Source organism: Rhineura floridana, chromosome 21 (genome assembly GCF_030035675.1).
Source record: "Rhineura floridana isolate rRhiFlo1 chromosome 21, rRhiFlo1.hap2, whole genome shotgun sequence".
NCBI lineage: Eukaryota > Metazoa > Chordata > Lepidosauria > Squamata > Rhineuridae > Rhineura > Rhineura floridana.
The window spans coordinates 3,409,568-3,435,958 of record NC_084500.1 but is presented as its reverse complement, the minus strand read 5'-3'; the positions used below and the strand labels follow the sequence as shown (position 1 = coordinate 3,435,958).

Below are 26,391 nucleotides of genomic sequence, written 5' to 3'. Positions count from 1 at the left end.
GTGAAGCTTCTACAGGACCACTCAACAGATAGCTTGTTGATCTCTCCCTATCACCCCCATCCAGCTCTCCAAATTATGCACACTCCCTGCAAGTGTGGTGTCCTGGTTAAGATGTTGGACTACGACCTGGGAGACCAGGATTCGAATCCCCACATAGCCATTAAGCTCACTGGGTGACCTTGGGCCAGTCACTGCCTCTCAGCCTCATGAAAACCCTATTCGTAGGGTCACCGTAAGTCGGAATCGACTTGAAGGCAGTCCATTTCCATTTTTTATTCGAAGTAAGCACCTCTGAACACAGTGGAGCTCAATGGCAAGTGAACACTGTGCAGGGCCACACTGCAAGGCTGCAATTCCCTTAATGGGCATAGTTGCACTCCTGCAATGCCCACTTACAGATAGGAAGCCCTCAATGAAACACAGGTCAGCTTACTGGCGAGTAAACATTACACAGGGCTGTACTGCAAGGGTGCCCTTTTTTGGGGAGCAAGACCCAATTAACACAAGGTGAGTAAAACACAGAAGAGGAGCGCATTGCAAAGTTTTTCTAATCCCTTGCGCGTTTCCTAAAAGGAAGTCCCCAAACTCATCGCAGCAAACATTGCACAAGCACACACTGCAAAGCTGCTGTCCCTTTTCCTAGAGGAGTAAGCCCTACTGAGCAGAGATCAGGCCTCCATCCTTCCTTTGAGGTGCCAACTGCACAGGGCTGAGCTGCCCAGCTCTACACATACACACCATGCCATCGTATCAGAACATAAGAAGATGCCTTATAAAGAGTCAGACAGCTGGTCCACCTGGCTCAGTATTGTCTACACTGACTGGCAACTACTCTCCAGCGTTTCAGGTGGGGAGCCATTTCTCAATGCTGCCTGGAAATGCTTCCAGGGATCGAACCTGGAACCTCCTGTGCAGAAAGTAGATGCTCTACAACTGAGCTACAGTTCCTCCTATGGAGACGGGCAGGATGGGAGGACTGTAGCTCACCTGTTTTGCATGCAGAAGCTCCCAGATTCGACCCTTAGTAGGGCTAAGAGAGATTCCCAACGGTCAGTGTTGACACTGCCCAGCTAGATGGACCAACGATCTGATTCAGCATAAAGCAACTTTGCATGTTGCTTTTTAAATCAGTCATTTATTCAGCATCATGAGGACTGGAACCTTACTTTATTTTTAAGTCAAGGGCCATGGGTCAACGGTAGAGGACCTGCTTTGCATCCAAAAGGACCCAGGTTCAATCTCAAGTGGCATCTCCAACTAGGGCTGCGACACACCCTCTGCCTGAAACCTTAGAGAGCCGCTGCCAGTCAGAGTGGGCAGCACTGAGCTAGATGGACCAAGGGTCTGACTTAGAAGGCGGTAGCTTCCTATGATCCAACACCGTAGGAGGAGGACTGCAGGTGTGTGCATCTCCAGGTAGGGGTGCGAAAAATCCCTGTCACAGACCCTGGAGAGCGGCTGCCAGTCTGAGTACACCGAGCTAGGCAGATCCAACGGTCCGACTCAGGGAAAGGCAGCGTCTTATGTGCCAATGAGATAGAATGGGGTCTACCTGTGCATGCATCTCCAGGCAGGACTGGGGAAAGGCTCCCTGTCTGAAACCCCTGGAGAGCAGCTGCCGGTCAGAGCAGGGGACACTGACCTAGAGGGACCAAGGGCCTGGCTCAAGATAAAACAGCTTCCAGCGGGATAGGATAGCATCTGCACATTTGTGCATCTCAAGGTAGGGCTAGGAAAAAAACCCATGGCAGACCCTGGAGAGTGGCTGCCAGTCCGAGTAGGCTGAGCTAAATGGACCCAACAGGTCGACTCAGGCAAAGGCGGCTTCCTATGAGCGGAAGGGAGAGCAAGGGGTCTCCCGGCAGATGCATCTCCACGTAGGGCTAGGGGAAGGCTCGCTGGCTGAAACCCCTGCGGTGCGGCTGCCAGCCATAACAGGCGACAGCGAGCTAGACGGACCCAACCGCCCGGCTCGGGGGACAGGCAGCCCCCTGCTCACCTCTTCGCTGCGGGCTCGCTCCTCAGCGGCGGCGGCGGCGGCTGCTTCGGCTTCCCCTCCGGCTCCTGCCGCCGCTCCGCCTCCTCCTGCCCCGGCGGCGGCGGTGGCTTGGGCTGGCCCGGCGTGGGCCTCGAGGGCCTCGCAGAACTGCTCGAGGCTGACAGCGTGCTCGCCGCGGCCCACGCGGGCCTCCAGCCAGCGCACCAGGGCGCCGTGGTGCCGGGAGAGGAGCGGCTCGGCCGCGGGCGCCTCGCGCAGGCGGGCCGCCGCCTCCTCCCGCAGCCGGGCCTGGCCCAGCAGCACCGGCGCCGGGGGCAGCGGCGGCGCCGAGGAAAGCGCCGCGGCGCCGGAGGAGGAAGGCGAGGCCGACGACGACGACGCCTCCATGGCGCCCGGCGGGGGAGCCTCGCTGGCGGCGGCGGCGGCGCTGCCGCTACTTCGGGCGGCTCCTTCTCCGCCGCCGGCGGCCGCCGCTTCCTCCTCCTCTTCCTCGCCCTCGCTGTGGCTGCCCACGTTCCCCATGGGGCGCCCGAGCTCGGCTTCTCCACTCAGGCGGCGGCGGCGGCCTCCGCCTCTCTCGGCCCCTTCGTTCTTCTTCCCGCAGGCCGACAAACTTCCGCCGTCGCAAACGCCCGCCTCGCCCAGCGGCCGCTTTTTTACGGCGCTGCCGCAAAGCAGGGAGGCGAACGCGCGCGTGCGTGCGTGGCCTGAGGGCGAGGCTAGACAAGGCAGGGGAGCTTTTCCTATAGGCGTACGTTGTTAAGGGAGGAGGAGACAAACGAGTTAAAGAGCTCGCTTTGCGGCGCCGTCCCTGAGGAGAGTCACGCTTTGCAGCACTGTCGTGAGCCTGAGTCCTATCTCAGGGAGGGGAGGGGAATGCAGTCTCAATGGTTTTTTTAACAGAGCCGGCTGCGGTCGCTTTACAGCAGCGTCGCAAAGAAGAAGAGTGGGGAAGGAAGAAAAGGAAAAGGGTCCGCGGTGTCGCTTTACGGCAGAGGTAGGGAACCTTGGGCCTGCTCGGTATTGATGAACTACAACTCCCATCAGCCCCCAGGAAATTGTGGCCAACAGCCAGAAATTATGGGAGTTGTAGTTCATCTCCGTCTGCCGGGACAAAGGATCCCCACACCTGTGTGGCAGACCACTTAATGATTTTTCTGCCTGCTGTAGCGATTGTAGAGCGCTGTGCTAGGTGCTGTATGAATTTTTAATCGGATTTTTATATTGCGTGCTCTTGCGTTCCAATTTGGATTCCATGGAATTCAGATTGTGATACAATAAAATACGATATAAGAAATCATGGAAGCAATAAAAACACAAGTAAAAATCAATACGAATATTTAATGTGGACGTGGCTTGGGCCACCTGAATGAAGCTTCTGGACCACTGGTGGTCCATGGACCACGGGTTGGGAACCCCTGGTTAAGAGTTTAGGATGCGAAAAGAACATAGGAAGCTGCCCCTCACAAAAGCTGGCTACGCACACTGTACATTTAGTGCCTATGACTTCCTCCCCCAAAGAGTCCTGGGAACCGTAGTTTGTTAAAGGTGCTGGGAACTGTAGCTCGGTGAGGGCTCAATCACAGTTCCCAGGATTCTTTTGGGGAAGCAGTGTGAACTCAGTGGGGCTTACTTCTGAGTAGGCATGTATAGCATTGCACTGTGGTCTGGCCAGGGAGACTTAGAATTTTATGTTCATGTTTTTATATAATTGTATCTTCTTTATTTATTTTATAAACAAACTGTGTTTGTTTTATCATTTGTTAGTTTTACATGGATGCTTAGTTTCTGTTGTTAAATACTTGCTTGTTGGCCAGAGGACTAGAAGCAAATAAACCAAACTAGTAAGATAAGTTCTTGACATGTGGAGTCAGCGATGCTTTGCTCCGTATTGCAGCAGTGCCCTCTTGTGGGAACAACAGTCTGCAACATGTTTGTTTTATTTGCAAACATTTCTGTACTGCCAGCATTGGGGATAATATTACAGTGGTGAACAGCATAAAATCAACCTTAAAATTGCACCCATAAAACATACATGAACACTAGTTGGACCACACCTCAAGGAAAGCCTGGATGAACAGGTGATTTTTAACTTAAGCTCCTTTTGGGGGAAGATGTCCTAGAATGATTTCATAGCTAGATCCTCTGCTAGTTTGGGAAATAATCAGGATTGCATTGTCAGCATTGTGAAATGGGATTGCTACCTTGCTGTGCCAAAATCTGGAGAGCAGAGTTCATAATTCCCCATTAAAACAACAAGAGTGTGTTTCATTGTGTCAGAATCTAAACATTGAAAACACCAACCAGGATCCCAAGAGCTTGCAAAAGCTGAAGAGTTTGACCTTGTCCTCCAATGAACTGTCATGTTCTGTGGGACCATGGTCATTTGTTTGTTTGAGAACAGAGATCATGCTGCTTTTTACAAGGAATACAGGTTTCCACCCTAGACGAACCTTCAGGGCATTATCTTCCCATACCTGGAGAAAAAGGTAAGGGATGCCAGAAAGACCTGGAATGAAGGCAGTGCAAGGAAACTGTGCAACAGAGCTGCTTGCAAATTGAAGAAAGTGGGCACATGAACTGGCTTCCAGCCTTTCCCCCCAGCAGTTAGAATGTCAGTGAACATTCCGTGACTCACAGCACTCAGCCAACAAACCAAATGAACCGAGTTTGCATTGGAATTTGCACTGGCAAATAAACCTCCTAAATTGCATTTATTTCTTTATTCATTTATAAAAAAGTTTTAAAATGTGTGAAAAATAAATACAACTTTTTAAAATAAATAAAATTTGGGTTAGAAAGATCAAGGAGTTGGGGGCTTTGCTGCTCGCTTTGATTTTTTTTTTGGGGGGGGAGAGATACAAAGGAGGTCAATATCCCGGCTAGGCGAAACTGCCCATTGTCTTCTATGGGCAAATCCGCCCCATGGTGGAGATCCCCCGCAACCCACAGAAGACACGCTGCCGCTTGTAATCAATGAAATCCCCGCTCTCGCACGCCTCGCCCAATCAGAGGTCTCAGAGCCTGCACGGCACAAGGCATGACGGGAGTTGAAGTCCCCTTCATCGCACAGTACCAGGAGGCGGGGATTAGAAAGAACTACAACTCCCAAGCGCCTATTCGGTAGCACCGTGTAGAATATGGCAATAGCCTAGCCAAAGGCTATGTGCGCACCTTCGGGGACAGATTCAGGAGGGCTCTATTCCTCTCTTGAAAGCTGGCGGCGCTAGGTAAGCTTGCTCGGGAGTAAGCCCCATGGAGATCAGTGAGGTCTCGTTCCCAAATAAGGGTTAAGGGTGTATAAATGAATGCACCATAAATGGAGGCAGCAGGGACCACTCCAATTTGCAAAGGCAAAGAGAGGAAAGAAGATTATACATATAATCTAATTATTATTACAGATATATTTGCCTGGACTCCTTTGGTAGGAAGGCCGGGACATCAGTTTAATAAATAAATGCGTAAATAATTTAATGTTAAATAAGCAGTGCTGTTGCTGTATTAATTATAATTATAGCATTTTTTCTCTAGAAGAAGGATGGGTTTGTAGAAAACTGGATTTGCATTCTCTCGTGTGGAATCGTTGGATCGAGTGATTATATTAAAAATACATGTTCTTTTGGAGTTATAATAAGATAGAACTGAGAAGAAATTGCACATTGGTTGCCAAACTTTTTTTTCTCCTTTGGGACCACTTGAAAATTGTTGAGGGTTTTAGCAGTCCACCTGATTTTCCCAGCCTGTTGTAGCAATTGTAATGCACTGTACTGTATGGTTTTAATTGCTCCCTTCATTGCATTTTAATGCTTCTTTATTGCATTACAGTTTAAATTGAATGGAATTCATATTGTCAGCATGCTTTACAGACCACCTGAATGCAGCCACAGTTTGGGAATTCCAGAATAGGCCATTTGTTATTTTTATTAATGATTCTCTATATTTGTTAGACAGCTCATAAAAAGAGTTGTCCAGGCGTCCCAGATGTAACTGGGTTATGAAAAACATAATGATAACAGTTAACAAATCCATGACTGAAAAATCCAGCATTAAAAGCCAAATGCAAAACGATCAATACAAACCTGCTGCTGGGAAGAACGCATAGAATTCCTACAGACTCGAGTTCAGCTTCAAATAGATATTACAAATCATTATGCACACCTGCATTGGGTGAGGGGGGAACCAGATGCAGTCCAGCACATCTGGAAGCCATGCCAGGCATTGCCAGGAGTGGGGTGTCGACTGTGCTACTGAGAAGCCATGGGCTGGCACCTAGCAGCAGAGATGACGATGGAACAAAATGAAACAATTAATGTGGCTGGGATTTTTGTTGTTATGTGCCTTCAAGTCAATTAGGACTTATGGCGACCCTATGAATCAGTGACCTCCAAGAGCATCTGTCATCAACCATCCTGTTCAGATCTTGTAAGTTCAGGTCCGTGGCTTCCTTTATGGAATCAATCCATCTCTTGTTTGCCCTTCCTCTTTTTCTACTCCCTTCTGTTTCTCCCAACATTACTGTCTTCTCTAGTGAATCATGTCTTCTCATGATGTGTCCAAAGTATGATAACCTCAGTTTCCTCATTTTAGCTTCTAGTGATAGTTCTGGTTTCATTTGTTCTGACACCCAATTATTTGTCTTTTTCGCAGTCCATGATATGCGCAAAGCTCTCCTCCAACACCACATTTCAAATGAGTTGATTTTTCTCTTGTCTGCTTTTTTCACTGCCCAACTTAGCCGTAATAAAATAGCTCTGCTTTGCAACATTTGGCGGGCAATGGTGCCAGGGACATGAGTGGTAAGACCAAGGAAATTGAACTGGGGCCGTTTTGCTCCCTGTAACCTGGGAAGCTGCTCTTGTGCATTGGGTGCTTCAGGTGGCCACTGTGGAGTTAAGACTATACTTTCAGGGATCATTTCTATAGGGTTAAACTAGAGAAGTGCACTTGAAAGTGATTGGCTGAGTGAACCACGGGAAAGAGTCAAAGTGTTCTGTTCTGAGCATGAAGTGGGCAGATGGAAAATGGGAATGGACTGCCTTCAAGTCGATCCCGACTTATGGCAACCCTATGAATAGGCCTTTCATGGTAAGCGGTATTCAGAGGGGGTTTCCCATTGCCTCCCTCTGAGGCTAGTCCTCCCCAGCTGGCTAGGGCCTGCTCCGCTTGCCACAGCTGCACAAGCCAACCCCTTCCTTGTCCGCAACTGCCAGCTGGGGGGCAAGTGGGCCCCTTGGGACTCTGCAGCTTGCCCACGGCTGCACAGGTGGCAGGGCACGTCACCCCTGAGCCACTCACCGTGGGGGTGATCTTTTAGCTGGCTCTTGACACCCAGGAGACACAAGCAGGGATTTGAACTCACTGGACTCCCAGCCAGGCTCTCCTCCCCACTGGGCTATACCAGGCAGCTGCTAGTGGGCAGATAGTGATGCATTTATGTAGATGCTATTTGTGACTGATGCGCATTCTGCCTTCATTTTACAAGAAGATTAGAGGAAGAGAACACAGGCTCAGCGGTTCACTCGCATTTTCTACTTGTTTTAAAAACAAATGGTCTTTTAATCTTTCATCATAGTTCTATATTTCTACTTCGTAGCGCATCATTGCAGCAACTATAAATAATTTGGGTTTGCATTTTTGGTAACACTGCCCTTGATTCCCCCACTTATATTTAATTGTAAAATGTTTTATATTTTTCATGTATATGCTGCAATGATGGTATATGCTCGCCCTACCTGAACTATGTGGGACATATAAAGCAGGTGTGTGGGGAACTTTTGGCCCTCCAGATGTTGCTGAACTGCAGCTCCCATAATCCCTGGCCATGCTTGCTGGGGCTGATGGGAGTTGTAGTTCAGCAGCATCTGGAGTAACAGTTGTGTGCCCAAATGGGCACCCAGTCCTAGCTTTTGGACACAAAAAGATTCATCAGTGAACCAAGAACACAAAGTCTGATTGGAAGCCACTGAAACACTGACTAGAGGTATGAAATGTTACTAACGTGGAATAGAAGGATTAGAACACACGACACAATCATTCTTAGAGTTATTACAAACAGCCACTTTTCCTGAACAACCTCTTAACAAAATCTCTCTCCTTGCGCACGGCAACGCCTGTATCTTTGTTCTTCTTAAGAATTAAGAATTCTGCTCTGGAAGCAGTTTTTCATTTTAATTTGCTTTCTCAATTCATGCATTTGCTGGTGGGTGGGCAGGCTGGTAAGACTTCTGCTAGGCCAGTAACTTGTGGCAATGCCCGTTCAGGCTGCATTCTCTCCAGCTTTTTTGTTTGAACCACTTTGGCCTCAGCCCAAATGTCAGTGCTTGTCCATGGTAGAGAGGATTCCACGCACAAGCCATTAGAATGAAAAAATGGACGCCCAGTTCCTAGAAAGCTGCCCTGTGATGATTGGGGAGGGGGTCTCATTGCTGGGCAAGGCTTGAGAGTTGGCTGGTTTTTTACCGAGTGAACCCCTGACCACAGGGGCTGATGGTAATTGGAGTCCAAGGATAGCTGGAGGTCCATCGATCTTCTATCCCTGCTCTTAGGGGTTCCTCAAGGAGAAAGCCAGCCTTTCTCAAGATGGTGCTTTCCAGATGGGCTGGCTGGGGCCGATGGGGAGTTGTCATCCAAAGCTTCCAACTAAGTTGGGGAAGGCTGGTCAAGGCCAATGCTTCGAACTGGGCTTTAGGAGCAGGCTGGGAGCCACGGCCTTTCCCAACCTTTGGGTGTTGTCAGACTACAACTCCCATCAGCCCCTGCAGCCAGCAGGGCCAGTGGTCAAGAAAGACTGGAACTGTAGTCCAGCGACATCTGGGGACCCAAAGGTTGGGAAAGGCTGTGTTATATGATCGTAGTGCCTGCAAAGGCCTTCGCTCAGCGGCAGACCAGCTGATTTGCACGCAGAAGGTCCCAGGTTCAATCCCCAGCATTTCCAGGTAGGACTGGGATTATCTGGAAACCTGGAGAGTTGCTGTCTGTCAGAGCAGACAGCGTTGAGTGAGATGGACCCTGGTCTGACTCAGTATACGGCAGCTTCCTCTCTTCCTGTGTGTATGTTCTTGTGATTCCAGTGAGGAATCTGGCAACCGCAGTTATCGCAGCGCACGTGTGTGGACCAGGAAGAAGCGGGCAGCAGGGGTCAATGGTGCACCTGGTAAATGCCTGAGCCTGCCGTCTGCTGGTGCCATCCCCTGTAGGCAATCTCTCCAAACCAGTAACGGAGATGTAGGCTGCAGCATTTGCAAACAACGGCTGTTTCTACCCCTGACCATCAATCACTTTGGGCTGAAAAGCGAGAGAGAGGGTGTGCATCTGATGATAAGTAAGTCTCCAAGCAACAGCTCTAAAGAGATATTTTTGGGGGGAGGGGGATGAAAGAGCCAGCATTCAACAGAATTGCGTAAATCACCCTCTCTGCTTGACTTTTGTCCGAATGTATAAGCGCCAGGCTTCCATCCCGTCACTCCAATCGGCCACCTTTTGTCCAGTTCCTTCCTTGACAGCTGCAAAGCGCCATCATCCTAACGCAGGGGCCCTGGTGCCAGCGGCAGATCAGGTCAGAGAAGGCAGCCTCGTAAATTGCGTACACCCGAGGATGCTTCGGGAAAAGATGAGATGAGAGGGTGGCGGCTCTTTGTGAAGCACAGACTTTGAAGGACGAAGGCTCCAGACGTTTGGATGTAGTTGGCCAAGTTTGGGGCAAGTGAAGGTAAGTGAATAACTTGCGGGCAGTGTTTTTTTCTGGATTATAAACGGGAGATCTGCAGACCCTCGTCTCCAGAGGCGCCGCAAACTCATGTCTCTGGTGTGACTTGTAGAAAGCGCCTTTTCAGTTGTGCCCCCTCCCAGCTGTGAAATGCTCTCCCCTGGGAGGCATGCCTGGTGCCATCTTTATCCATATTTAGGCACCAGACAGAGACCTTCCTGCTTACCCGGGTCTTTGGCTTTTGATACCCTTTTTTACGCCTTGTACACCTGCCCTTTATTTGTATTGATTGTGTTTGTTTTAATTGGGTTTTTAAGTGTCAGATGTTTTTCACTTTTGTTGACTGTTGTTTTAATTGGTTATGTAAGTCGCTTTGGGTCACCTGGTGAGAAGAGTATAAATATTAATAAATGATAATAATGCCACCTGTATGTAGGTTGCTCCATGTGTTGTCAGAGGGCCTGTCTAGGTGTTTAAACTTTAAACTGTTTGAACTTCAGAGCTCAAGTTCTGGTTTTGGTGTACGCAGCTTGGGACTAAAATATCATGTTACTCCTTATATATGCAGTAGATCCCTGCGCTCTGCAGGTGAGGGCCTCTTGCAGATACACCTTATCAGGTGTTCTGCACAACACAGGAAGTGAACCGTGAGTGATGTGGCAGTGACCCTTTGGAATTCCCTCCCCTTAAATATTAGACAGGCACCGTCCCTGTTATCTTTTCGGTGCCTACTGAAGACCTTGCTCTTTCAAAAAGCCTTTTAAGTAGAGACCTTATCCCAGTCTGCCACTGAAAACCTTCCTCTTTCAAAAAGCCTTTTAAGGAGAGACCTTATCCCAGTCTGCGTCTGTGCTGGAATTGCTTTTTAAGCGGTTTTTAAAGCTTTTTTTTTTTTAAGTTTTGTTTTAATATGTTTTTAAAGATATTTTGTTTGAATATATTTTAAAGTCTGTTTTTAAGATGTTCTAGAGTGGTTTTTAGTGGTTTTGTTTGCCACCCTGGGCTCCTTCTGAGAGGAAGAGTGGGTTAGAGTGGGATACAAAGTTATTGTGAGGATAAAACGGGGGGGGGGAGAACCATGTATGCCCACATGAGGTCCTTGGAGGAAAGATGGGATAAAAACGTCATAAATCCCTTTACCCTGGCCTTTCGATAGCTGAGATGTACATTTTTAGGACCCACCCTGTTTTTGTGTGATGTGATTTTAGGTTGTTTTTAACTGTTCCTAATGATGCGTTTTAAAACTGTTGTGACCCGTCCTCAGGCCTTTAGGCGAAGAGCAGGCAATAAATCTTAATAAATACATTTAAAAGGCTGTAATAATCTTTCTTTCTTCCATTTCACAGGAGGACCACAACAGCAAATATATATAAGATGGAAGGAGAATCAGGATAAGACCTACAAAGGGCTTTCCAAGCATCTGGGCTACATTTCATCCACCCAGGCTCCGTGTTCCATGGTGATTTAGGAGAGTGGCCATGTTTGGGAAGCAGAAAGGCCCAAGGCTTGTGGCCTTGTTCCTCCAGGAAGTCCAAAGGACCCTCGCTTATTTCTTATTTGCATACACTGTCCTCTTAGGAGGGTTCATTTGTGCCGGGTTGATACTGCAGCTCCTAGCTTCGGAGTAGGGGAGGTCGAGGCTCTCGTTCGATCCTCATTTGGACGGCGGCTGGTGGCTGCATGCCAGTGGGGAAGTAGAATCCACTCTGGGTTTCAGCCTAAACTTTCAAGGCGCTGCCCATGGTGCTGAACCTATTTTGGGAGTGGTTTGCCAGGACCTTTGAAAGTGACTCCGCTCCAGGTTTTACTCCAGACTTTCAAGGCGCTGTCCATGGTGCTGAACCTATTTTGGGAGTGGTTTGCCAGCACCTTTGAAAGTGACTCCGCTCCAGGTTTTACTCCAGACTTTCAGGGCACTGTCCAAGATGCTGAACCCCACTACCAAAATGGGTTCAGCGCCTTGGACAGCTCCTTGAAACAGACCGCAATCCAGATTTTAGTCCAGATTTTCAAGGAGCTGTCCAAAGCACTGAAACCTAATCCCAAAATGGGTTCAGCCCCTTGAAACTTCCGACTAAAACCCAGAGCAGATTCTACTGTTCCACTGACATGGAGCCACTAGCCACCCCTGGATGGCAGCCAAACCGATTCATGCAACCTCTTCTCACTGAGCAGAACTGTTGGCCAGATATGGCATCTCTCCAAATTTTTCAGTGTGTAGATACGCGGATCAGAAATGTACAAAGACCTCAAACGGATATCCAAAAGACATGAAATATATGTAAAATATGCCCTCCCAAAATATGTAGAATATAGTTTTTAAATATACTTCCGTGCAAAAATGTTCATGCAGTTTGTTTTTTTTAAAAAGCCTTTTGGTGTGGAAATGAGATAGAACAGTTCGACGAGTGGGGAATGCGCAGGATGGAAGAGTAATATAGTAAGCCCTACATCTCTACTGCACATGAGAATGATGCTCACACCTTTTTTTTAAAAAAAAAAACACGGTTGCTTTCAGTGGGTCAATATTTAATTGATTTTGTTGCATGCTGTGATGGAGCAAGACACGGCCCAGCCCGGGTGCAAAGCTACGCTCTGAAGAACACACAGCTCTGTTGTTGCTCCAGCAAGGAGCAAACTGAAACGGAGCCCTTATATAGTAAGAGCAGGAAGGGCCTAAATGTCAACACTGCCTGTGGTGCAAGATGCAGCTCTGGTAAAAGGGCCGGGCCTTCTCCAGTAGCCTCCTACTGTGACAGAGCGGGGAGGGGGGGGAGCCTCAGGGCTTCTGCGGTGGTGCCGTCCAAGTCAGAGGGCAGCAGTGCCACGTGCTCAGGCCAGAGAGATCCAGTGCTCCTAAGGTGAGCCTGAGAGCACGTCTGGGGCTGGCCTCACCCTCATCCCTTGAAGAGCAGGAATCCGACTCCAGGCTCACGACAGATGTACAGCAGGGGTGAACTAAGGTGTTGTGGCCTGAGGGCCACATTTGCTTGGCCAACCCCCCGGGGGGCCGCATGCCAAGAGGGGGTGTGGCAAAAAAGGGTGTGGCTACCCCACATAGTCATGCCCCCACACATACACAACCCTCCCTATCCACCCCAATGCTGGATCTACTTTGTTCCCCCCCTTTTTTGCTGCTGCCAAAATAGGAGGGGTCTTGGGGGTCCAGAAAAAATTGTTTGGGGGGTCAAATTAGGCCCCTAGTCTGGGGATTAGCCACCCCTGGATTAAATAAATATATACACCTCCCTGGCTGCTTTTTGACTTGCATATACAGCGTGATCCTAGCCTGTTCTACCCAAAAGAGCAATGATGGTGTCAGTCCAACTTGCCTATGGAGGGATTTCCTAAGGATGCAACCACAGCAAAGTCCCTCTCTTCAGTAAGGGAGAAATTTGATTCAGTCACACTTAATGGCAAGTCTACATAATATGGGAACCGAAACACAGCCATTCTTTGAAGTATGCACTTCTCTAAATAGCACAGTGGGGAGGAGAGCCTGGTTGTGAGTCCAGAGTCTGTGAGTTCAAATCCCTGCTTGTGTCTCCTGGGTGTCAAGGGCCAGCTGAAGATCACCCCCACAGGGAGTGGCTCAGGGGTGACGTGCCCTGCCACCTGTGCAGCCGTGGGCAAGCTGCAGAGTTCCAAAGAGCCCAGTTGCCCCCCAGCTGGCGGTTGCGGACAAGGAAGGGGCTGGCTTGTGCAGCTGTGGCAAGCTGAGCAGGCCCTAGCCAGCTGGGGAGGACTAGCCTCAGAGGGAGGCAAGGGTAAACCCCCTCTGGATACCGCTTACTGTGAACACCCTATTCATAGGGTCGCCATAAGTCGGGACCGACTTGAAGGCAGCCCATTTCCATTTTCAAATTTTGCAGTGCAGTTCCTCCAGTCAAGTAATGTGTACAAGAATGCCCATCTTGGGGTAAAGTGATGATGATTTATATTTGTTGGACACTTTTCTCACCAAGGGGACCCAAAGCGGCATTTGTTAACGAGTTAAAAACAACAGTAAACTCTAAAAATACTTCTGACAATTGAAAGCAATTAAAGAGTACAAATGAAGGGCAGGTATGCAGGTCCACCGCATGAGAAGAGGTCATGAATAGCCAAGACCCCACACATCAAGGGCGAAAGGCCTGGGAAAAGAGACAGCGCTTTGCCTGGGGCCTAAGATACATAAAGATAGCACCAGGTGGCAGTCCCTGGGGAGAGTATGCCACAGCCAGGGGGCCACCACTGAAAAGACTCATTCTCGTGTTGCCACCTTCCAAACCTCCTGTGAAGGGTCTCCGATGATGCACACTAGTTAAAATAACACACAAACGTTATTTTAGGGGAAATTGCTTGCAAAATGTGTCTATTAGGCAAAATACATAGAAAAGTGCATATTCGGAGACTTTCCCACTAAAATGCTGATGGAAAAGGTGCTGTGGCCACCGATATAAATGTTTAGAGTGTAGGAAACAGCCCAAAATCATTCTGGGGCATGGACGTAGCCATGCGCCTTCCGAGGTTAGAGGTCACCTTGCACGAGTCTAACGAGCTGCAGCAGCGACAGCAGGAGGGAAGGCAGGGGCGGGCAGACTATCCGAAAACATGAGGCTCAGAGCGGCTTGCGGCAGGCTGGTCATATCTATGGTGAGTGGTGTAGTGCGTTATGGTTGGATCCCGCCCACTCACCATATCGGCACCACTGCAGATGTCGGAACTGTGGGGAAGGCAGAAAGAGAGATGAGGTCAATGTGGGCTGGTGGCGGCGAACGTTGCAACTAGCTAATGCATTTCCAATGCTTTGAATATTTGAAAGCACTGTTTGCCTGGCTTTGGTCATCCGAGAGAGAGAGATTCTCAGGAAAATGCGCACTCACAGATTCCTCTGCTTATAAATTGTTTTAACACAGTTTAATATTGTATTTTTATGTTGCTGTGACCTGCCCAGGGACCTTATGATGTAGGGCAGGTAAGCAGGGAGGTAGACCCCTTCCTTTTTGGGGAGCCAGGTCCCAGCACGGTCCCTATGTCTCCAGCATCCTATGAGTTGTCAATCAGCATGAAAGCGGAGTGTGTTAACCACTGAGAAGAGTCTTCTAACTTGCTTCCTTGTCCTTTCCTGCTGACTGGAGCCAATCGGAGTGAAAAGAGGCAAGTCAGCCACCGAGAAGACTCTTATCAGTAGCTAATACTCCCCCCTTTCATGTGGATTGGCTCCTAGGGACGTCTGTGGTTGAGGGAGAGGGCATTAACAAGGACAGAGAAGCAGAAAGGCAGTATTCAAACCGGGCCAGATTATTCTATAATCTGAGAAGGTTGCATAATTTTACAAGGGGGCATAGCTGTGACTATCATGAAGGGACCCTGCACATCTGAATTTGCCACTGCCTTGCTGCAGCTAAGAATCCCTATTACTCAGTAATAATATTGGGTAGTATCCAATCTTAGTCCTACTCAGTAGACTCATTGAAGTTAATAGACATGACTGATGTGGGTTCATTAATTTCAATTGGTCTACTCTGAGCAGGACTTAATGGAATGCATCCTGTCATCATGCTGATTCATTTATCATGTAATGTACACTCTCCTGCTCTGACTTCCAAGGTTTGGATTAGCAGAGTTGTATCGAGTGCAAGTCCTACTCAGAGCAGACCCATTAACACAAATGGACACGACTCACTTAGGTCCATTCATTTCCAAGAGTCTACGTTGGCCACACAGCCAAAGGGAACAAAACATTCCTTTATCGGGCAATATAAACTGTCTTGCTCTGACTCCCTTGGTCTGGAGGGCCTTCTGCAAGGGACCTGCAGCATCACAAGCAGACCGCAAAGGGATGCTTGCTCATCAGTTGGCTCCAGAGGGCTCACATAACTGAGCCAAGCCACAGCTAGGCAGGAAAAGGCCACCGGGTCATCTCTTTCTGGCAGGGCGGAGGTCGATTTCCCTCTCGCTTGTAAATATAAACGTACCAATGGAGGCCAGTGCCCGTTGGGTCCGGTGGGGCAGAAGGCAGGGAGCCCAACAGTAGGCAGAGCCAGAGCCAATGAGAGGCGGGGCCAGCTCATTCTGGTTTTGCCCCCATCCTCCCCCTGGCTGAGTTCTACAAAGGCAAGACTGACCCAGGAAGAGGCTGCCCACTAGACTGGTTGTAGGGTGGCTGGCGGGGGCTGGCCAAGAGTAGACTGAGCTTGGCGGGGCAATGCCCCACTTGCCCGAACACAGTAGAGGCCAGTCCATCAGGGCAAGTGTGACACTGTCCTTCCAACCTCAGTCTGCCCCCACCTGCCCACCTTCTTACAACCAGTCCAGGCGATGGTGACCCAGTCCACTTCCGCCTCCCCCGTGGTTTCAGTGTTGCCCTTGCAGGGCTTAGCAGGGAGGAGGCTGGGTACAAAACTAGAATGAGCTGGCTCGGCTCGTGATTGGCTCGGTCTCTGCCTGTCACCGGCTCTGGCTCCGCCTACCGATGGGCTCCCCGCCTTCCGCCTCACCGGTCTCAAAGGGCACCAGCCGCCACTGATCTCATGGGCACCAGCTGCCACTGAAACATACTATTTGTAGCACAAAGTGGCGATGAAGGCAGCCAGCAGGATGGCAAAGAGGATGGAGAGGATAGAGGCAATGATGGTCACCCCTGTCCTCCGGCGAACAGGCGACGTGTCGATGCTATCGGGGCTCTTCCCTGAGAAGGAAAAGAGAACAAATGTAAACACTTTAAAGGTCTACTTTCTAGACAAGGTCTGCCCAGGGTCATGTACAACACGCTAGCCACGACAGCAGAATCCACCCTCGTGGGGGAGGACTGACCCATTTGGGGGTCTGGGACCACCCACCACTGGCGTGTGGTTACCCCCGAACGAATGTGGCCCTCATCGGTTTTCTGTCTGCGGTGGATCAGGCTGTAAATGTTTCCATTTCCTCTGTGTTAAAAGCCCATCGCTCTTTTGTAGGTTGCCTTTGGCAGGGCTTGTCAATATGATGCCCGTGGGCACAATGGTCTTCCCCCAGTGCCCATGAAGCCTCTGATCCCCTTCCCCATTCAGTGCCCACAAGGTGGTGACGGTGGTTACCTTTTTCTCCCTTGAAAAGTACCTACAACTGAAGGAGGAAGTTGGAAGAGTGATGCTCTGTCCCACTTCCTCTTTCAGCTCTATGTGCTTTCCAAGGCTCTGGTTAATTCTACTGGATCCAACTTTTTCTCTTGGAAAAGCAACGTTTCTGTCTGTCTCTTGGGGGTGGGGAGTGACCAGAGGGGGTGGGATCCACAACACCGGCTCAAAAAAAAAATAATCTAAATGCACCCACAGGCCTAGAAAAGTTGGCAGCCCCTGATTTGCAAGCACCACAGCTGAAAATAATTAAATTGACAAGCCACTGAGCCTGATCCAGCTGCAGTTGATGATGGACCACCTTCAAGTCAATCCCGATTTATGGCGACCCTATGAAGAGGGTTTTCATGGGAAGCAGTATTCAGAGAGGGTTTGCCATTGCCTTCCTCTGAGGCTGAGAGGCAGTGACTGGCCCAAGGTCACCCAATGAGCTTCGTGGTTAAGTGGGGATTCGAACCCTGGTCTCCCAGGTCGTAGTCCAACACCTTAACCACTACACCACACTGCTTCAGTTAAACATGCCAAAATCGCACCGATAGCAACAGGAAGGATTTAAGCATGTCTGCGATGCTCCCGTTGAAATGAGAGTGACTCACAGCGTGTGGATCGTGCCCGGTGAGTCCCATTCATAGTTACCTTGAATCAGTGTGATAGGTTCTGACCATTTTGTCTCAGTTGTGTTACCTTGGTTGTTCATAACCACAAACTTCACTCTGCGAAGAGACAAGAACGTTGTAGACTGAGCTACTCTCATCCAACCCACGCCAATAAGTACCCTCCCTCCACTGGGAATGTAGAAAGGTGCCTTATACTGAATGAGACCATTGGCCCTTCAGTATCGTCTCCATTGACTGGCTCTCCAGGGCTTGAGATAAGGGTCTCTCCAAGCAAGGGGTGGGGGAGAAATCAATTATGCTCTCATTTAAGCCAAATTTATCAAATCAACACTCCAAAACATGAGAACTGAAACAGCCAGCCTTCGAAATCTGCACTTCTCTGAATTTTGCAGTGTGGTTTGCCAACTAAGCAATGTTTGCAAAAATGTATACAGTAGAGCCCCGCTTATACGGCGGGTTAGGGACCAGGCCCCCGTCGTAAAGCGGAAATCGCCATAAAGCAAAACCCATTGACTATAATGGGTCGTGTCGCGCGAAAATGCCGCAAAAGTGCAAAATCGGCTTTAAAACAGGGAATTTCCCCTGATTGAAAGCCGCCGCATCAGCGGGACGCCGGAAAGCGGGGCCCTACTGTATTGTTAGGGGAGAGTGTCCCTGCAAATGAATACATTAGTGAAAACATCATACAAAAGGCATTACATTTGGGGACATTGCTTGTACTGTAAGTTAATCAAAACGGCATACAGAATGTCTTAATTAAAGGAAATTCACACTAAAATGCTGGGGAATTTTCAAGAGGATTTTGTTTTGTAAAGGAATTAGCAAATTGCTGCAGAAATGTGGAGCGCTGAATTTACGATGAGAAACAATGAGAGACGGAGAGAACCAGCCTTGTCAGATCTTTCCATCCCTACTCTAAGCACAGGTTATCAGGTCTCCAGTTTTTGCCCGGAGACTCTCATTTTTTGGGGTTGTCTCCGGGTGAGTCACCTTAATCTCCAGACTCTTAGCTTTCATTTTAAAAAAATTAAGTTTGTAGGTGGTCTGGTTCAAGAGATATACACCAAAATATCAGCCGTCCCCCACCCTAGCAATGTCTGTTAGAAGCCAGCTGCTCTAATCCCTACCCTTTCAGGGTTTTAGCCAATAAGTGAAGTCAGAGTTGTGATTGACAAGAGATTTGCTGGCCTCCAGGCAAGAGCTAGAACCCATTGCAAGTCTTGAAAACAGTTTCCTTTTCCTGTTTGTCTGCACATCAGAAGCTGAGTGAGTGTACAATATGTTATACTTTTCTAATTATATTTATCACTATTTTGGGAGATCAGGAGGGGCCAGAGCCCAGTGGGAGAGCATCTGCCTTGCATGCAGAAGGCCCGAGGTTAAGTCCCCGGCATCTCCAGGCAGGGCTGGGAGAGACTCCTGCCTGAAACCCCAGAGAGTTGCTGCCAGTCAGAGTAGGCAGCACTGAGCTAGATGGAGCAAGGGTCTGATTTAGTATGAGGGGGCTTCCTATGTTCCTGGTGTGATGGAGACCCCTTACCTGTAGGGCCCCGGGTCAGGCAGGGGGCCGTTGCAGTCTGGCCTCGAGAGATCCCAAGTGCAGCTGGTTTCGCTCCCCACCCTCAGGACATTGAGATTGTTACTATCTTCCTCTGGGCAAGGATAGTTTCCCTCGACGGTGCTTAAAGTCATGTAAAAGGAATTCTTCTTGAGTTCCTGGAAGGGCAGTTCCAAAGGCAATCTGGGGGGTTTAAACTTATCCACCTCTGTAAGGGACAAGAGGCAACAGTGGTTATTCCCGAGGCCCACCTAGGCAAGCCTTTCAAAACCACAAATTGCAGGGGATGCTCTTGGAACACAAGGTGACCCCTACCAAACTCACATGCCTTTAGTAGGGAAGGGGATTCCGTTCGCATGCAAAGCCGAAGCGATCAAATCGGCACTTTCCAGTACAATCTGAGAACCAAAACGGCAGCCATCCTTTGAAATTTGCATTCTCCAAATTCTGCAATGCACTTCTCCACTCACACGGTGCTTACAAAAAATGTATACATCAGGGGAATGGGTGCAAAGAAAAATGAATCTCCTCGTGAAACGAACATACCAAAATGCATTATATGAGAAGAAACGGCTTGCAGAAAGGTGCCCCTTAATTCAAAGCTGCATAAAAAAAATGTGTTTTTTAGGAGAAATGTGCACTAAAAATTCTGGAGAATTTTCACGGGGATTTGATTATTTAATGATTTGTTTTTGCTAAGTGCTGCAGAAATGGGAACTGAATTTGAGATTGGAAAAAATAAGAAACTGAGAGACCTGGAATGGACAAATCCTTAGGGATGGACAAATCCGTTTCGCAGTTCTTTTCATTCCACATCAGTTTGCAATAGTCCTCATGAAAAATTGTCTGCATTTTTGTGCCCAGTCTCCTAATGCACACATTTTTGTACAGTTTCCCCTAAAATACACATTTTTGTTTCCCTTTCTGGGGGGGTCTCGATTGAAATGTGACTTGGATCAGACAGCTCTGCCCTTTGAGGAGAGGACTGTCTTCTCTACAGTAGGCCACCCTATGCAAAATGGACTCTTCTCATGAGCTGCTGGGCCTTGCATCTTTAGCCGTACTGGGCATGCTTCTTCCAAAGTGAAACATGTTTAGATCCCATAGATTTAAATAGGAGAGAGCCGGATAAGGGTCCAAAGGAAATGCTTTGGAAAGTCCTGCAACTCACTGGCAGGACCCTGATACAATCCAGCATCAAAAGCAATATTACAGGAGAAGCGTTCCTTGTGTGTGCCCCTGAAGATTTGGGAGACCTGGATGTATTTATTTTTATTTATAAAAATATTTATACACTACCATTCATTAAAGAAAATGCATCTTAAAAAATATTCCCTCTCTCAGCCTGAAGCAATGAGACGGTTGCTACATCTCACCTAACAAGGTTGCTGTGAGGATTGGACACGATCCACCAGACTGAGCTTCCCAGATTTTGGAAATGCTAATAAAAAAGGGAGGCAATTGAATTCACTGTTTCATGCAGGGCTTATGCAGGTCTTCGCTTTGGAATCCCTTTCTAGTGCTAGAGCCGTGGGAAGATACCGAGTGCCTCTAAGCATGCCCAGACTGCAATAATACCTTCTGATGAACTGAATGGATTTAGGGCTCAGCAGGGCCGGGTTGGGCCCACCTGGTGCCCTCCAGTTGTTGTTGGACTCAGCCTGGGCAGATGAGAGTTGGTGTCCATTAGCATCCAAAGGGCAGCAGGTTCCAACATTTTAGTGTGCATTGTTAATATACATTATTGTAAGCAGTTTCCCCTAATATGGTGCATTTTGGGGGGTTATTTTTTGTGATTTTCACTAATGTGTGCATTTTCACACACACTCTATTAATGTATGAATTTTTGTATGCATGTTTTGGTTGGAGAATTGCATCACAACGTTCGGAGATATGTGAATTTCAGAGGATAGTTGCCTTTTGGTCCAGGTGTGGCTTTGAGAAGGGCGAATTAGGCAAGTTTGCCTTCAGATGCAAACAGAACTGAATGCCTTCCACATCTGTACAAGAGAGTCAGTCATTCCCTTTTTCAAAATTACCCACAATGAGGAACCACAAGGAACCTACCGCTGCTGTAAGCAACCACCAGCCATATATCGTCATCTTCCTTGACAACATTGTTGAAAACGCATCGCGGTTGATCCAGAACAAAGGTGGAGGTGGTGATCTTCCCTTCCATGTTATGGGGAGTGAGGCGAGGGATGTACGCTAAAGTCTCTGGAGAAAGGGAAAAAGAAAATAAAGGGAGTTGTTCCCTCCACCTTGAACTCCCCCCTTGCAATGTTGGCAGTAGAGCATCAACACATGTTACGAATGACCTGAAGCAGTAAGTGGGTGAGTGGGGTGTGTGTGATAAACAGAAAGGCAATCTATTCTTCCCTCTGCTGATTCCTAAAGGGTTTGTTGTTTTTGCAGGCTTTGCTCCTCCCCTTCCTTCTCTCTCTGTCTTTGTTCTCAGTTAGTCATGGCTCCCTGAGTGGTAGAAACATGTACGGCTTTGCCTCTTTGTAGTGATAAACCTTCAGTTTCTTTCAACTATGAGTCTTAACAGACCAGTTATTTCTGCATTCCGCATACACTAAGATTAAAGAGTCCACTAACAATTCATACCGAGGCCTAACAACAGAAATAAAAGAAATGAATCCAAATATCAGCAAACTGCAAATGGTACAAAATGCATCTGCCTGAATGCTGGTGGAAACTCTGCCACCCTTGAGGGCAGCAGGGTAGCTGTGCAGGGCATGGAAGGCCCCTCACTGCTCTTTGCCATCATCTCCCAGCTTCTGCCGCGTTCTGCCTACTAGTAGAGCCGGCCCCACCGATGCCCGATGCTTCCGGGAAGCAAAGAAAGCGTAGGAGAGGGCTGTAGCTCAGTGGCAGAGCCTCTGCCTTGCATGCAGAAGGCTTCAGGTTCAATCCCCAATGGCCTCTCCAGGTAGAGATGGGAGAGACTCCTGCCTGAAACCTCAGAGAGCTGCTGCCAGTCAGTGCAGACAGGGCTGAGCTTGATGGATCAATGCTCTGACTCAGTATAAGGCAGCTTCCTGTGTTTCTAAGGCCTGAAGACGACAGCCCTCCCATGCTATCTAAACTGGTATTTAGAGATACACTGCTTCTGAACCTGGAGGTTCCATTTAACTGTCATGGTTAATCACCATTCATAGATACCTGAAAGATCATCTTACCCCTTATATACCCAGTCGATCCCTGCGCTCTATAGGTGAGGGCCTCCTGCAGATACCATCTTATCGGGAGGTCCGTTCCGCACAACATAGGAAACGGACCTTTAGTGTGGCGGCACCTACCCTTTTCGAATTCCCTCCCCTTAAATATTAGACAGGTGCCATCTCTGTTATCTTTTCGGCGCCTACTGAAGACCTTCCTCTTTCAACAAGCCTTTTAAGTAGAGACCTTATCCCAGTCTGTGTTGGAATTGCTGTTTAAGATGTTTTTAAAGCTGTTTTTTTTAATAAAAAAAGATGTTTTGTTTTAATATGTTGTTAAGTTTAATAAGTTGTTTTAGTGTTTTTGGTTGCCACCCTGGAAGAAAGAGTGGGATATAATTTTTTTATAACAACAACAACGATGATAATGATGATAATAATCATAATAGATCCATGAATCTGGGACGTCTGCAGGCATAGGATGGGGTCTGCTCCACTAAGCTATAGACCTTCCTCTCAAGTCATTACACTAACCTATATTGTATTTCATATTGTTCTGGATTTTAAATACTGTATTTTACATGTGCTGGTCAGCCACCAAAATAAATCTATCTTCCCCTCAAGCGCATTCAGTGGATTTCATTCCTTTTCAAAAATGGGGACAGAGTTTTACCAAGGAGACTTAACAAAAAGTTGGGCGAACAGCCTTGAGGAAGAGTCTGGCAGCCATTCTTGGCAGCGATGGCCTTAATTCTCGCCCTGTTTTCGGAAGAACCTCATCTGCAGATGGCCCTCACTGCTCCAATTCCCTTTTCCCAAACCAGGATGCAAAATTCACCACCCCACACATAAAGACTAAGTTCTTTAATGCCTTTTTTGTCTAAAATGGCAGCCTGTCTGTGGGTCAAATGAGACTCTCTCCCACCCCCAAACCTCTCCTTCTACCTCTTGGCTTTTAATTTTGAAAAAGAACATATGGTGATTAGGGAGAGAAAAATCTGTCAATTACAGTTCATTCCATTTCTCTTTTTTTTTCTGTCTTAAAATTCAATCCTCCACATTTCTTCCGCAATTTGCAATAAAAAAAAAATCCTCATGGATTTTTTTTGGTAGGCAGTTTTGTCTAATACACACATTTTTGCAAGCAATTTGCCATGCACTTTCCCACTAAGATATTCATTTTTATGCACATTTTCCCCTAATATATGCACATTTGTAAACACAGCTTTGGTTGCAGAACTGCATCACAATATCTGGATAAGTGCAGATTTCAAAGCGTGACATTTTGTTTCGGGAAGTACATGTTTGATCGATTCAGCATTAAATGCAAACTGGATTGAATTCTCCACCACCACTTATCATGATTTACAGGAGGTATAAAGGAAAGAAATCCAGCGTCTACCTTTTCTGGAATCGTTCTCTAATTGAAGGTTTCTTTTCCTCTGGAATCTTAGCCATATCCCAAACGTCTCTCTCACTCACACACTCCTACATCTATTTTTTTCCTCAAAAGGTCAACATTCTTGGTCAGCCCCTCCAAAGCAGATTGTATTTCTGTGGGGAGTGCCAACAGGGTAGAGGAAAATCTAGAGAGGGGGGGCTTTGTAAGGCCATTTATGAATCAGTTCCAGGGCAACATCCTGAGGTGCTTAACAATACAAACATCAACTAAAAAATCAACAATAAAAGCATTTCTAAAAACCATTTCAAATAGTGTTATATTTTTCTGGACTCCGAGTGGGCTCCTGCAGTCTTTGTTAACTGCTCAGTTTTGTAAATTCAGGGGTGGCCCTGGAGAAGGTATTCTCTCTGCGGCAGCCCCCCAAGTTGTGAAACTCCCCACAGAAGTTCATCTGGCACTTTCACTGTGTCGTTTCTGTCATCTGCTGGAGATGCACCTCTTTGACCCTGGCCTTTGACACCTGAGAGATGTAGATATAGATATTTTAGGACCCATCCTATCCTCTTGATTGTAAATGGTTTCAAACTGTTTTTAATGTTGCATTTTTAAATTGCTGAACCCTAACCTCATGGTGGAGGTTTGTTGTTCTTATGTGCCTTCAAGTCGATAACGACTTATGGCGACCCTATGAATCAGCGACCTCCAAGAGCATCTATTATAAACCACCCTGTTCAGATCCGGTCTGTGTCTTCCTTAATGGAATCGATCCATCTCTTGTTTGGCCTTCCTCTTTTTCCACTCCCTTCTGTTTTTCCCAGCATTATTATCTTTTCTAATGAATCATGTCTTCTCATTATGTGTCCAAAGTATGATAACCTCAGTTTCATCATTTTGGCTTCTAGTGATTGTTCTGGTTTAATTTGTTCCAACGCCCAATTATTGGTCTTTTTCGCAGTCCATGGTGTCCGCAAAGCTCTCCTCCAACACCACATTTCAAATGAGTTGATTTTTCTCTTATCTGCTTTTTTCACTGTCCAACTTTCACATCCATACATAGAGATCGGGAATACCGTGGTCTGAATGATCCTGCCTTTGGTGTTCAGTGACACATTTTTGCATTTCAGGACCTTTTCTAGTTCTCTCACAGCAGCCCTCCCCAGTCCTAGCCTTCTTCTGATTCCTGGTAAGAAATCGGCACCACCACCACCATCATCATCATGGATAAACCACGCACAGATGTCTTTTTGTGTACATATTAAGCGTTCAAGAAAGTCTGCAAATCAATCAATGTCTTTGTAAATGAAATAAAGCAACAGACAACGAGAAACATACCTTGGGCACTTATGAGGTCAATTCCCACCAGCATCAAGAGAATGGCCGAGAAAGGCAGCCTCGCCATGGCTTGTCCTATCTCCTGGGTGTCACACACAGCAATGCCAGGAGGAGAGTTGAGTAGACAGATCTCTCCCACCCCACTCCCTTTTTGAGGTCTTGCCCCTCTGGGCCCTGCCCACACCTGTCATCCACCTTTCCAGACACCTGCACATTTTAATTTTTCTTCTTCATAGAGAGGGGCGAGGGCTGGCAGCAAACAGGTCGGGCTAGTTTCGGAGAGGGAGGGAGAGATCAATGGAGTATGAGCAAGCAAGCAGTTCAACTGTACCAAAGAGGGATGTGCTGTGCAGTGGGTGTGTATGGGGGGGAGAAGTTCTCTCATGTGGCTTGCCAGTCTCTGGATGTCACTTCGTGGCCATTCCTTTCCATTTCTTCATTTAATCTCACTTACGAATTGCTTCCCGCGAAACGTTCCGAAGCACCTTAGCAAGAGAGACATCGTTTTTAAAAAATCAATGAAAACATCAGCAATGAAATCACTTATAAAGAGGAATTTCAAGGCCAATGCTGATATAGGCTGGGATAAAAATCTCCACTTCAAAAGGGTGTTGAAAAAGGAAGGCCTTCAATAAGCGCCAAAAAGGCATCGCTTGTCTGATATGTAACGGAAGGGAGATCCAAAGGGTGGGTATATCACTGAATTCTAAAGTCAGGATCATTCAGACCATGGTATTCCCGATCTCTATGTATGGATGTGGAAGCTGAACAGGGGAAAAAGAGGATCAGAGAAAAATCAACTCATTTGAAATGTGGTGTTGGAGCAGAGCTTTGCGCATACCATGGACTGCAAAAAAGACAAATAATTGGGTGTTGGAACAAATTAAACCAGAACTATTGCAGAAGCCAAAATGATGAAACTGAGGTTATCATACCTTGGACACATCATGAGAAGACATGATTCACTAGAAAAGACAATAATGCTGGGAAAAAGAGAAGGGCGTAGAAAAAGAGGAAGACCAAACAAGAGATGGATTGATTCCATAAAGGAAGCCACAGACCTGAACTTACAAGATCTGAACAGGGTGGTTCACGACAGATGCTCTTGGAGGTCGCTGACTCATAGGGTTGCCATAAGTTGTAATCCACCTGAAGGCACATAACAACAACAATGCTAATGTATGTATGTACAGCTGCAAATTTAGAAATCTATCTCACCATCATGTCAGCAGGTGAGCTGGGTGCAGGTGTTCACTGTGGATGGGGAACGTCGAGGCTCCTGCCAAGAAACCCTGCCATGGTTGTCAAGAGACATCTCTCTTCCCCGATAAACATTTCAGTTTCCCCTTTCAGAGCTGTCTCAACCATCTGGGTCAAAATTTCAGAACTATGTGCTGTCTAAGAATTTAAGGACTCTACACCGGTTGGGATTTCTGCTGATTAAAGCCCCCAAAACCTCACCCAGAGAGGAAAGGGTGACTGATAAGGCAACCTCTGTCCTTCATGACGACATA

The 26,391-nt window shown here is 47.6% G+C and overlaps 2 protein-coding genes, 1 long non-coding RNA gene and 1 pseudogene across 7 annotated transcripts in view; 2 read left to right on the top strand and 2 right to left on the bottom strand.

Moving 5' to 3' along the window:
- ZZEF1 (zinc finger ZZ-type and EF-hand domain containing 1) overlaps positions 1-2,788 on the bottom strand; it is a 107,713-nt gene extending 104,925 nt beyond the window's left edge. Inside the window, exon 1 of one of the 2 annotated variants that reach the window (XM_061605360.1) lies at positions 2,000-2,788. In XM_061605360.1, coding sequence (XP_061461344.1) covers positions 2,000-2,521 — 522 coding nt within the window. In that variant the 5' untranslated portion in view covers positions 2,522-2,788. The remainder of the gene's footprint in view (positions 1-1,999) is intronic. The other variant, XM_061605361.1, reaches the window with a different exon arrangement.
- A 2,300-nt stretch (positions 2,789-5,088) lies between these two features.
- LOC133374428 (uncharacterized) lies at positions 5,089-12,036 on the top strand. 3 transcript variants are annotated; one of them, XR_009759892.1, is made up of 4 exons: positions 5,089-5,229; positions 9,070-9,320; positions 9,487-9,707; positions 11,051-12,036. It is a non-coding gene; the product is annotated as an uncharacterized LOC133374428 (long non-coding RNA). The 3 variants fall into 3 exon arrangements; XR_009759893.1 differs by having other exon boundaries at positions 9,441-9,707; XR_009759891.1 differs by having other exon boundaries at positions 9,070-9,707.
- LOC133374509 (small nucleolar RNA U3) lies at positions 6,892-7,046 on the top strand (annotated as a pseudogene).
- Positions 12,037-14,119: 2,083 nt separating the features above from the next.
- Positions 14,120-26,152, bottom strand: UPK3B (uroplakin 3B). 2 transcript variants are annotated; one of them, XM_061604699.1, is made up of 6 exons: positions 26,096-26,152; positions 21,047-21,196; positions 18,962-19,187; positions 17,441-17,517; positions 16,248-16,377; positions 14,120-14,409 (listed from the first exon to the last, which is right to left on the bottom strand). In XM_061604699.1, the coding sequence occupies exons 2-6, from the start codon at positions 21,156-21,158 to the stop codon at positions 14,286-14,288; spliced, it is 669 nt and encodes a 222-aa protein (XP_061460683.1). In that variant the 5' UTR covers positions 21,159-21,196; positions 26,096-26,152; the 3' UTR covers positions 14,120-14,285. The 2 variants fall into 2 exon arrangements, with proteins under 2 accessions (XP_061460683.1, XP_061460681.1); XM_061604697.1 differs by lacking the exon at positions 26,096-26,152 and adding an exon at positions 24,878-24,961.
- Between the last annotated feature and the right edge of the window lie 239 nt (positions 26,153-26,391).

Excerpts from the sequence above, each read along its gene's own strand:
- UPK3B (XM_061604697.1), bottom strand. The coding sequence starts at position 24,944 with ATGGCGAGGCTGCCTTTCTCGGCCATTCTCTTGATGCTGGTGGGAATT. Across the intron at positions 21,197-24,877 it reads TGACCTCATAAGTGCCCAAG|AGACTTTAGCGTACATCCCT; the intron begins GTATGTTTCTCG and ends CCCTTTCTCCAG. Across the intron at positions 16,378-17,440 it reads ACCTATCACACTGATTCAAG|GGAAGAGCCCCGATAGCATC; the intron begins GTAACTATGAAT and ends TTTCCTTCTCAG.